Here is a 12,807-nt window from a genome sequence, read left to right as displayed (position 1 = left end):
ATTCTGCCTTCGAGAGGGTGTGCTGTACAAGAAGAACGCTCGTTCGAACAACCGTACCTACCTCCTGGTGGTTCCTCGAGACATGCGAGACGACGTCCTTTTCGCTTGCCATGACGAACCCACATCCGGTCATCTGGGCTACTCACGGACACTTGCCAGAGTGAGTGAGAGGTACTATTGGCCAGGACTTTCGGCAAGCGTCAAGAAGTACGTCAAGAGCTGTCGGGAATGTCAGCGTCGAAAGCAACCATCTGTTAAGCCAGCTGGTTTGCTTCAGCCCATTGAAGCACCCTGCACGCCGTTCGACCAAGTCGGCATGGACATTCTCGGGCCATTCCCCCTATCTGCGGACAGCAACAAATGGGTGATCGTCGCGACCGACTATCTGACACGCTACGCTGAGACGCAGGCGATCCCACGAGCCACGGCTTCTGAGGTAGCACAATTTTTCATGCGCCACATCGTGTTACGACACGGTGCTCCTTCCACTATAATAACGGACAGAGGGACGGCATTCACGGCGCAGCTTATGGACGAAGTTTTCAAACTGAGCAACACCAGACACCGAAAGACAACTGCGTACCACCCGCAAACCAACGGACTTACCGAGCGACTGAATAAGACCATTGCAGACATGATCTCAATGTACATCGACGTACAGCACAAAACATGGGACCGGATCTTACCTTACGTGACCTTCGCGTATAATACCGCCGTGCAAGAGACCACGCGATTCACGCCATTTCGGCTTCTCTACGGCCGCGAAGTGCAGACCATGCTGGACTCTATGCTACCGTGTCAAGACGAAGACGAGTTGACAACTGACGCCGATGAATTCGCAGAGCGTGCTGAGGAAGCCCGGCAGCTCGCGCGACTACACATCGGCCAGCAACAGCAGGCAGACGCACGGCGCTATAACATCCGCCACAGTGAAGTATTTTACAACCCCGGAGACCAAGTTTGGGTGTGGACGCCCGTCCGCCGCCGTGGCCTTAGTGAAAAGTTACTGAGCCGGTACTTTGGCCCTTATAAAGTGTTACGTCGCGTCAGTGACGTGAACTATGAAGTGGTTCCGGACTCAACATCGCAGGCACGGAGTAGGACACGACCGAGGTCGGATGTCGTTCATGTGTTGCGCATGAAACCATTTATTGCGCGTTGTTCATAACTTTTTTCTTGCCGTACAGCGTTCTTTGTGTTATCTATTTATTTTTGTGAACTTGCTTCTTCGTTCACTGATTTTTCCTATATTGGCACGCTCGTTCATTTCTATTTTTACTTTATCCGAATTTCCAATTTCTTTTTTTTTTCCACGTGCCTATGTCGTAACATCGTGGTGGTGCTATGTACTTTTCTTTCCCCCTTTTGGGACTTTTTTTTTCTTTTCGAAAGGGGGGATAATGCCACCCACACGTAGTGGGTCGACTGCAAGAGCGGCTCTACCATCTGGAGGAAAGGAAGAAGATTTGCGTGTCTCTTCTCGGCTCGAGAGCCAGCCACGACTGACGCATCGTCCTAGAGCTAGCTACCCGGTTGTTCAATATATCTCCCAGTATTTGTGACTCATCGTGACAGTATATACTAGTTCACTGTATTCATGGCACTGCGGCTCAACGCTCGCTAAACCTTTCTAAAAATAAGGAAGTTACACCCAGCGAGTATCACGTAGCAACCCTTTCTTGTCAGATAGGGATCAATCTACATGCCAATGACTGCTAATGGGGAATGAGAGACAGGAGCATTCGGCTTTTAGGTAACGTGCACGCCGCAAACTTTTTATTGTTCAACAAAGCACAGGACAAATCTTCCACCGGCACCACCTTGCAGGTAAAAATGTAACACTTGTTACACACTACGACTACGAGGGACGAACAGGTGCCGCTTTAAGGAGCTCCGCCCCTAAAATCGATTGTGAGTAACGCACGTCCTGTCAATTCCACTGGTCTTATCTAATGTACTAAGCGCTATCGCTTCTACAACGTTTGACCCTCGCTTCACTTCATCACTGAGAACACCATTTCACATCACTGACCAACTTTATGTATATATATATATATATATTGAAGCGGTATGAGCCTTTGGACAGAAGATGAAGAAGCGCGAGGGCCGGGGCAGGAAAGAAGAGGAGGATGAAGTGAAAAATAAAGCAGATTAAGATGGACGCCAGTTCCATACTGAAGCTTTAATGCTGTTCCGTTATTTTAAGTAGGAACACTACATTATTTTGGCGCAGCCGGCCATCGAAGCCATCATGTGGGTGACGTTCTTCATAGACGAGACCTCCGAGGAGATCATCTTTTCGAAGTACCAAGTTCAAGACGAAGCAGCGGTAGACCTACCTCGTGAGCTCAGCTCGGAAGAACTCGTAAACCTGGTTGTGGAAAAGGCAGCCGTAGACACTACTGAACTACGACGGAAAGGTGCTGTGAAAGTGAACTTGCGTGTGGCGACCTTCAACGACCTAGTTCTTGAACCAGCGCGTCGAAAACACTCAGGATCACGATCTTCGACGGAAGAGGTGAGCCTCGTTTTGAAAGCTTTTCAGCTGCAACAGGAACAGATGCTTCAACAAAACCAAATAATGACATCTCTTATAAGCTCTCTGAATGCTGAGAGACCGACACCTAATTTCGTAGAACCTGATGCTTTCGACGGTGTGTCTTCAAATCCAGAAAGTTGGCTTGATTTCTACGAATATGCCGCTGGAAAAAACAAGTGGCTCTCTGATGAGGCTAAAATCACCAACATGCGCGTTTACTTGAGAGGTGTTGCGCGAAAGTGGTATGAAACATGCATTCTGGAAGACAGTGACGACTCTTGGAGCCAGTGGAGGAAAAAGTTTTTGACTGCATTCCGAAGCAATCCAGTAGAAAGATGGAACACGGCGCTTAATTTCAAGTCTGAGCAAAGCTGCCTTGTCGAGTACTTCTTTGAGAAACGCCGTCTTTTAAAGCTGGCGGAGCCTTTGCTTCCATCTACGGCCGTAGTTGCCTTAATAATGCATGGATTGCACACTAACGTGTTGAAGCAAGTGCAAATACTGTCACCAAAGACTCTAGATGACCTCCTCGCGTGTCTTCAGAACATACCATCAGCTTCGGAAACAAGCATAACCGCCGAGTCAAGCAGCTGTTTCAGTCGGAGTAAATCGGACTGGTCAAGCCGCGCTCAGCGAGAACCGAGCCACCTCGCAACTCGCACAGATAACTTGCCCTGGCGTGTTCCAAGAGGTCGAGTGAATAATATCGACACTGAAGCTCAGGAGTATTCGACAGAAAAAAACTAATAAACGAGGGTGACCAGTCCCACCCGATGACTCCAAATGAGACTGTTTATTTAAGTTGCTCTAGCCTACTTCACATTCCCGTCAAAGTAGGAAACAAACATATGATGGCTCTGGTAGACAGCGGTGCTTCTGTGTCCATTATAAATGCCAAGCTGGTGGATGCAAATCGCTTGCATAGTGGAAGAATTCTACGAGTACAAGGCTATGATGGAAAAGTAACGTTGCATGATCAGTGGGCCTTGGTAAACATCGAGTTCCAGGGTCAGCAAATAGAGAGCGAAGTGTTGGTGATAGAGGGGGTAACGTACGACTTTTTGCTATCAAGACCAGATATAAAGAAACTAAAGATCAACGTGTACTGGGACGATGTGGTTCTAGTAGAAGGAGTAGCAAGGAACGAGACAAATCAAGGTAGACAAGATAATCTACGAGTTGTCAAGTGCGCGGCGGATATCGCAACGACCTACCCTGAACTTGTATGCATAGGAAGCTATCCTCAGGCGATGAAGTCCCACAAGGTTCCTTTCGAACTCGCTGACAAGACCGTCATCCGGAAAGCACCTTACAATATGTCAAGGGAGCGAAAGATGTGGCTCAAGAAAGAGTTGCAGGAGATGCTAGATGCTGATATCATACGACCTTCGGTATCACCCTTCGCTTCTCCCATAACGATCGCACCGAAAGAAGACGGAACCTTCAGATTATGCACCGACTACAGGGTTCTCAATCGTCAGACAGAACTCATACCATTTCCTATGCCGAAGATCGACACAATTATAGATGAGACCGGGGGTTGCCGACATTTTTCCCGCATCGATTTATGCAAAGGTTTCTGGCAGATCCCACTAACCGAAGAAACAAAAATGTACACCGCTTTTATCACGCCATTCGATCTCTACGAATACAACCGGCTCCCTTTCGGTTGGAAAAACTCGCCAGCGTGGTTCCAGAAGATCATGAACGACGTCCTAAAGCCATTCCTTGGTGTTTTTTGTAATGTGTACATAGACGACATTATAGTCTTCTCCAAAACAGAGGCTGAGCATCAGGACCATCTGTCTCAGGTGTTAAACGCCTTGAGCTTGGCACATCTCAAGGTTAATTTTAAGAAGAGTGTATTCTTTCAACAAAAAGTGGTGTTTCTTGGAAGAGTCTTCGATGGGAACACCAAAAGCACAAAACAAGAGTCCGTCGAGAAGATCTCCCAGTTGAAGAAACCATATGACGTCCATTCACTGCGTGTGTTTTTGGGATTGGCAGGACATTTCCGATCTTTCATAAAGGACTTTGCTGTCAAAACTAGATGCCTCACGCGCTTAACGCAGAAAGAAGTTCCCTTTAAATGGAGTGACGAATGTGAGAGAGTCTACCGTGACTTGGTGCACAGAATTTCTTCTGACCCCGTTCTGCGTATACCAGATTTCACTTTACCCTTTGAATTGAACACTGACGCCTCACATTATGGGACTGGTGCAGTGTTGTATCAAAAATGTATTGAAGCATCTGGCCGAGAAAAGCGACACGTAGTCGGTTACTACAGTTACACTTTCAAGCCGTCTGAAACAAACTACACTACTACGGAAAAAGAAGCACTGGCGGTTCTGAAGGCCGTTGACTACTTCCGCACGTACCTGGAAGGTACGAAGTTCACTTTGTTCACCGATCACCAGGCACTCACTCATCTCTTGAATATGACCCAAACTAAAGGGCGTATCGCCAGATGGGTGAATTACTTGCAGCAATTTGACTTTACCATCTCGCACCGACCAGGACCGCTTTTAACCGATGCAGATGCTCTATCAAGATTGATGGTACAAAACAACACAGAAAAATCTGAAGAAATCAATGAAGTGAAGCTGTGGGAAGGCTCAGAACAACTGGTTTTTACGGAAGGTCGGTATCAAGTCCCACCAACTCTTGTTTCCAAAGTGCTTTACTTGTACCACGATAGCCCAGAATCTGGAGGACACGACGGCTTTTGGCGTACCTACAACAAGTTGGTCAAGAGGTTTACGTGGCCTCACATGAAGAAAGACGTTAGTCAGTACGTTCGTTCATGCCATGTGTGTCAAGTACACAAAGTCAAGTATAAACAGCCTACGGACACCATGATACTACCTTGCCACTCGAACGTGCCTTTTGAAGTAGTTCACCTGGATTTCGCCGAACTTAACAAGAAACGGGAAGGAGTCAGAAAAACGCAAGCTTTTCTGCTGGCCATAGATGAATGCACCAGGATGGTCGCGGCACGAGCAGGAAAAGAAGATGCAAATAGCGTCATAACCCTTCTCGAAAGGGACATGTTTAGAACTACGCGGACAATCGTATGCGATAACGGCCCCGCGTTCAAGAGTGAAAAGCTAGTAAGATGGGCTCGAGATCACAATGTATCGATCAAGTTCTGTGCGCCATACCATCCTGCGGCGAATGGGCTTGCAGAACGTGCCATACGGGACGTGAAACAATACATCAAGATGTACGATAGTTTTCCTGGGGGATGGAAATGTTCTTTAGAAGCAGCCGTAAAACATCATAACCGATCCTACACAAGTGGCTTGGGGTGCAGTCCACAGTACGCTTCTACAGGAGAGACCCCTATTCTGCAGGCAGACCGTGAGTTGGGACTCTTGGAAAACCTCAAGATTGTCGAGGAGAGGCAACAAAAATCACAGGAGGAGAGGTACCGAAAACGAATGAAAAAGAATTTCGACAAGAGGCATCGAGCAGACATGCCAGACATTCAAGTCACCGACCTCGTACTAGTGAGAAAAGGAATAAGAGATTCCAGTGCCAAATTTTATGGGCCTTACTCTGTGACCAAGACAGCCACCCAGAACGGAATTTTGAAGACTGTCTGGTACACTGGTGAACGTGGATCTGTTGAATGTGCTTCAATTGGGAATGTCTTCAAGTATTACCCCAGGAGGGGTAATTAAAAGAAAGCGGGAAGGGTGAAGCGGTATGAGCCTTTGGACAGAAGATGAAGAAGCGCGAGGGCCGGGGCAGGAAAGAAGAGGAGGATGAAGTGAAAAATAAAGCAGATTAAGATGGACGCCAGTTCCATACTGAAGCTTTAATGCTGTTCCGTTATTTTAAGTAGGAACACTACATATATATATATATATATATATATATATATAAACCATTTCTGTTACACCTACGCCGGCTTCCATTCGTTTCCAACCCAGACTCGAGATACTTCGATTATCAATACGACTCCCCGTTCACAGTGCAGTGGCCGCTCGGGAGAAGACGAGAACTATGTCACATCGTGGACGCGTTTCGTGAAATTGCAACACGCCTCGATATCTCGATCGTTCCAGCGTTCGCTCGGCTTGATACGCGTCAGCTGGTCTGCTCGCGCTTTCGCGAAGGGGCCGTAGTTGACGTCTCATATACCATTGTTCTTCACATGTGCGCTGGGCAGTGGTAGCAGGCGGTGCCGTAATATGGCGTTGGCTTTTGAAGCTGGTGATGCGTATACTTCGTGTACGTGCCCACTTTTGAATCAATAGCTCCGATCGGAGTACTGGCGGAAACACTGCAGCGTGGGATAACACGGCACTGAATGAAAAAATTCCGCGAGACGCTTTATCTTGCGCTAGTTGGCTCATATTTTGGGAAGGAACGGCCGCACAAAAGCACCAGAAGAAACATTGCGTAGTTGCTCAGGTTCTAATATTAGTACATGCGACTTTATAAATGCGAAGCATCTTAGAGTGAGGTTCAATCCGCCGGTGTGCGGCGTGACCACAGTTCCTGCGCATGCGCGTCCCCCTCTCCCTTCTCTCCTATGCTCCGCCTCCCCTCTCTCGCTTCGCAACGCCGACGGAGGCAGTGTATGCTAACCCACGCTCGCTTCCCTTCTGTCTTCTCTAGACATCCCTCCCCGCGGCGTTTATACCCCCACTGCGCATGCACGTCCTCTGTTCCTCACTCTCTAATCTCCTTTTCTTACCCCTCTCTCGCCTCGCAACGAAGGCAGCGTTTGCTAGCCTGCGCTCACTCTGTCCTCTGGCATTCCTCCCCGCAGTGTTTACACCCCCATTCCGCATGCGCGTCAACTCCCCCTTTCTCGCCTCGCAACCCTGACGCGGGCAGTGTCTGCTAGCGTGTTTTTTCGTTGAAAAAAACCGGCTTCTCACGTTGCACAACCATTCACTGGCCACTCTGTATATATAGGCACTGGATCTTGACCTCCAAGGCAGTGGCGATCAGAGATTTCTTCTGTGCATCATTGAACATTGAAAATTGAACGAACTGTGCACTGTGGGTCTCTGTGTCCAATCGAAGTATTCTGTCTCTCGTTGCCCATTAGCAGTGACTGGCATGTTCCAGTAGGAAACCATCACTGCGTGCCTTGCCCCTCGCCAAGTTTTTCTCCTGTGCAACGCCGCAATGAGCGCCAGCGTCAACACAACAGACACTGCGCCATGCTTGCTGCCGGGCTACAGAAATTAGATGCACTGTCCTCTTCTAACCACTACCACCACCATCAACGTATGCTTGGTTTTCGTTAGCAAAAGATGGCGTAATTTTTTTCCGTGTTTCCGTGCACATAGTCTAAATACCTTTAAGTTAACTGTACAACATGCTTGTGCAGCAACACAGGGGATAAGAACTATCAAAAGAAAATTGTGTTACTTTAAGGCCGTGTAGCACTTTAGGAGCCCGCCTTTTCATCCGTCCACTTTGTCATGTCGTACAGTCCCGCAGTGATCGATACGGGCCCAAAGCAAGGCCAACAACACTTGAACCAGTGTAATATATTCTCACGAAATCTAGAATAACATAAACTAGAAAAATAACCAAAATAAATCGCAGTGATGTATGAAAATGCTTCTTAAAGATTTGACTGATACCCGCGCCACGCATAAGAGGGCGCCACCACCTCGGCAAGCACGCGATTGCCTAAACAAAAAAAAACTGGTTCGCCCGTGCAAACTTCCTCAGTTGTCATGACAGTTGAGCTTCACTGAAAGGGCACTCAACTACTTAACAAGTAAACATCAAATGGCTTCTTTATAAGAGCTTATTGCCTCACGAATCAACTGCCACTGTAATTTCTCCTAGAGAAGAGGCAGTGATTTTCAGAGAGAAGAGGCAGTGATTTCTAGTGGACTTTGTTCATTTGTCTTAAATTTCAGGTGGCGTGCTGTGCTGCAATGTTTGGCTCGTATGTTTCCTGGAGCCTTGTCTACCAATCTGCAGTGTTTTCTGACCATGCGGAAGAGGCGTTGCTGGGCCCAGTTAAGTGCAGAATTTATAACAACACCAAGACCTACAAAAGAACGGCATTTGCCCATGTGCTCAGATTTGGGTGCACGTTAAAAAACCCCAAGTGGCCGAAATTTCCGTAGCCCTCCACTACGGCGTCTCTCATAATCATATGGTGGTTTTGGGACGTTAAACCCCACAAATCAATCAAAAGAACGGCATTTTTCATATTTTCTCTCACACATATGCTTCTTATGAAAGAATATTGCAAGTCAAAGCAACCATCTTGCACATTTTTCATGTTCTTTTTCCATTAAAATCGAATATTACGATTGTGATGTACCATACAATATCACACGTATCATATATCACACATACAGTCCAGCCGTATACTGAGCAGCGCCGCACTTTTTTTTTTTTTTGCAGATCTAACACGTGGTACAAGAAAGAAAAATGGTTGTGGCTATCACCTGCGGCAAACTGCAAGCGAGGCTGATGTACCACGCCGCGGCCAGCATAAACTTTCCTCGCCTGCGGGCGTCATGCACCCGCAGCGGATGCAGCACGGCGAAGTACCGGTCAGCGCTGATGCACACTAGCACCATGGAGGACAGGTACGGACCGAACGCGCGAAGAATCTGCGTACAGAAAGTAAAGAGAGATGTTGGTTGAGTGCCTGCGAATGTAAGGTCACGGCAGGTCTAGAGCGCGCTTTTTCGCTCTCTAGACTTTCGAAACGCGCGCTCAAGACCGGAAATACAGACGCAAGGTACCTACTTGCGGCACATTAAAGTACGCCATTAATATATGACTACTGCTTGACGCCCACGCTCGAACCAGACCCGAGACGCACACACAACTGCAGAACAATTGATTTATTGATTTATTGATTGATTGATTGATTGATTGCTTGATTGATTGATTGATTGGCAGTTGCTGAGTGTTCAGAACTAAATTAGAGATAATGGAGTTTTTTTTAAGTGCATCTAAGCTCAATTGACAAAATGTGAACTATACCATAATTAAAGTCACGGCAGTTGCAAGATACATAACCTCGGAAGACTGCTGGAATATAATGCCACTTGAGATGCGTACGATCAGTAAGAATAAAATGAACAATATGATCGCCACACTTCAGTGACGAGAGCACGCATTGAGACAACCTAACCTCTGAAACATTTAAGCGGTAATTCCTCCCAAGTCTTCCGATTATGAAAAATTCTGTTAACTGACACCAACGACAAAATGAGATTGCAGCAGCATGTGGTATTCGACATAATGGCGTCAAACAAGCAGTTGATGAATTGTGTGGATTAATCAGCTAGATATTGAAAAGTAGCGTCAACGAAAAAAAAACAATTGTAGCAACGCTGATGTTATAACATTCAACATACTCTTATTCTCCGCATTTTTTATAACATGCGCTACTACGGAGAAATATACAGAGCAAATGATGTAACGCGGTTCAAACTAAGTTGTGTTCGCGTGCCTTTTGTCCATTTACTTCGCTTTGTTTCAACAGCTCCGATTTAGTGGAGATCTACTCAACGGTAATTCCTTCTTTCAGTCGTAGACTCTTAGAAAAAAAGTAAGTAATCACTTAGTAAATGCGTATGTTTACTAGTTTCCGGAGCATTTTACTACCTTCGCGGCGTACTTTCCCTAGCTACCAGCTAGTACAGCTAGTAATTTTAGCCGTTACTAACCAGGGAACTTTTCTTAGTGTTTTTAACTAAGCAACTACTAAGCCACCTACGTTGCCAGATCGGTCGTAGATGCCGCAGTACATTTTGCCGTAATAGTGGCATCGCAAGCAAAATTCAGGCAAGCTCTAATTTTATTTACTACCTTATAAAGAAGTTTCGTGCTACGTAATGACACACACGTAAGTAAATAGAAGGGGACATGATAATGCATAGAAAACAACAATTTTCTTATAAATTCTGAGACTGCTAACCAGTACGTGGGGTGCAGTCCCAAAGCAGGGGTATACATAGTCTTCAAAATGCTGCTATAGCAGGATTCCGCTACGTTCAAGTCTTTAAGATTTACTTGTGCAATTCAGTCCAGATTTTCATTGGGTACAGGCGTACGGGACGGCTTTTTGCTCTGCCATAGTAGATTACCAAGTACTCTAAATCGTTAACAACTTTTTCTAAACACACTTGTGCATGCATTTGTGCATGCGTGTGCTCGTGATCCGCTCATATGAGTTCTCATACTCCTATGAGCACATATTCATGTGAGTATGAGAATCATATGCTCATATGGACTCACATGAGCATATGAGATTCGCATATGATCACACATATTTGAATCTGATTTGATCGTATAATAGTGCCGTCAATTCTCTATAAGTATGTAGTTGTGCTGCGCACTTACCCCAGTAAGTTACATGGCGTAATTAAGAGCCATTATTAATTTACGAAGGCCATGTCAATTTGTTTTTTTATCCTATACTTTTGTAATAAAACCATATTGATATGGCCACGCACACGAACATTTAACAAAATAGGCGTAAACATCGATTTGCGCGGGTTACTAACAATTTAGTAACGAACTAACCAATAGAGTCAGCCCTATTCACTTACTAATAATTTGAACTACCCAATGACGTAGTGCTTTTATCCAGCCTTTTAGTATTTGGGCTATTGCTGGTTACAAGACCAACGAGGTAGTGCTATTCACTAGTCTTACTTTTGCTAGCTGCATTTACTAGCTAGCTGGTTAGTGGATTCTGTGACAAGTAAGGGCTAGTACTTTGTTAGGGAATATGTCAATCTTTTTTCTAAGAGTGTATAGCTCGACGTTGTTCACCGGCACTAACCTGCATGATCTTGCACATGGCGTTTCCAGCCACCCAGCACACCGTGAGGCGCCAGGCCACCTCTAGCGGAATCATGACGAAGGTGACGATCAGGTCAGCCACCGCCAGATGCATCATCATCAGCTTGATGCGAGACTTGCGGGCTCGTTTGCCGAGCAGACTCAAGAATACAGGCACGTTTCCGGCTGCTGCGGCCATGAACAACACCACGTAAACGATCACCTGAATCAGCGACTTGCGCGTGAACGTCAACTCTTCTGGAAGCGCTGGCGTCGCGGCACTGGCGTCCAACGCCATTGTCAACGAAGTGTCGTTGAGCTCGGAGAAAATAGGCATGGAGATGAGCTTGGAAAGCGTGTCGTTCGATACCATGGTAGCGGGTGCCTCGTCAAAAGCAGTCGTAATTGAAAGCGGTACTTGCGGTATCAGCTTTCTCAGCCAAAGCCCAGCTCATTTGCCGGCACATTTATTAGCTGTTAATTGTCCTTGTATGAACACAGCGTAAACGAGCAGAGCGTTGTAGGGAGGTCCGTGATCATTCTTCAGTGCTCCAAGTTGTTTTCATTTATATGGTTTGCTTCTGGGAGCACTCCATTCAATTCCAAAGAGAATGCGCACACTCATCTATTCAGCACGAAGCATACTTCACGCTCCGAAGTTCTTGTTAGGCTGACCTGGAGCAGCGGCCTTCTTCAAAATATTTTCACTCCGTATAGAAAAGAAATGTTCAGATGATGAAAGTAATTATCGCATACTTACGGATGCGTCAGTTCTTCACGCGCGGTACGTCACGTTCACTCACAAGCACGGTGCACACTTGCGGCGGCACTTACATCGTCAATCCACATTTTTGCGAGTACCTCGGAACAGTTCGCACTCTCCAAATGTAACATTTCCCGACGTATCACGATGATTTCGTCGCTATCTTCGCGAAAAAATTTTTGTCCGCACTTCGCGTAATCAGAAATACTGCAAAATTTTGCCTCTGCAGCGGTCTACGGCGAAGCTTTCAACGACGAGACGTCACTGAGCCATAGCGTAGCCCTTAATCCTGGCGGCTTCGCGAACGAAGTACGCCGGAGCGAGCCGCCCGCTTCTCGGATGCAAGCGTTCATCCTGCGCCGTCTTCTGCGCCACGAATGAGCGCAACGGTGCGAGTGCGTTCGGCGCCGCGCAAGTCGCGCTCGGACGAGCGGAAGAGCGAGCACAGCTGGAAGTCGATAGGGCCCGGAGCAATGCGCTCACCGCCAATGGGAGCACGGCGCGCCTCGTTTCAAGTGGTTCATTGCGTCCTTCGGAATGTTCGCGTGTTCAAAATTACAAACGAGCTATAGGAGACGCAGTCGGAAGAAGTTCAATGAGCTCGTTTCGGTAACAAGCTGAAATTCACACCAGATGTACAGGTGCGTTGGGCGGGAAGACGGTTCGAGTCGCGGAACAGGCACCGCTTACGGGAAGGACATGGTGGCTGTCATGA

The 12,807-nt window shown here is 46.8% G+C and overlaps 1 protein-coding gene across 1 annotated transcript in view; it reads right to left on the bottom strand.

Annotated features, from left to right (window-relative positions):
• Positions 1-12,091, bottom strand: part of LOC119186551 (adipokinetic hormone/corazonin-related peptide receptor variant I) — a 39,781-nt gene extending 27,690 nt beyond the window's left edge. The window contains exons 1-2 of the mRNA XM_037435095.2: positions 11,331-12,091; positions 8,974-9,141 (exon numbers count right to left, since the gene is read on the bottom strand). Coding sequence (XP_037290992.1) covers positions 8,974-9,141; positions 11,331-11,702 — 540 coding nt within the window. The 5' untranslated portion in view covers positions 11,703-12,091. The remainder of the gene's footprint in view (positions 1-8,973; positions 9,142-11,330) is intronic.
• Between the last annotated feature and the right edge of the window lie 716 nt (positions 12,092-12,807).

The sequence above is a fragment of the Rhipicephalus microplus genome, chromosome 1, assembly GCF_043290135.1.
Source record: "Rhipicephalus microplus isolate Deutch F79 chromosome 1, USDA_Rmic, whole genome shotgun sequence".
Lineage (NCBI taxonomy): Eukaryota > Metazoa > Arthropoda > Arachnida > Ixodida > Ixodidae > Rhipicephalus > Rhipicephalus microplus.
Note: the sequence above shows the minus strand (reverse complement) of the source record. Positions and strands in the feature narration are given on the sequence as shown.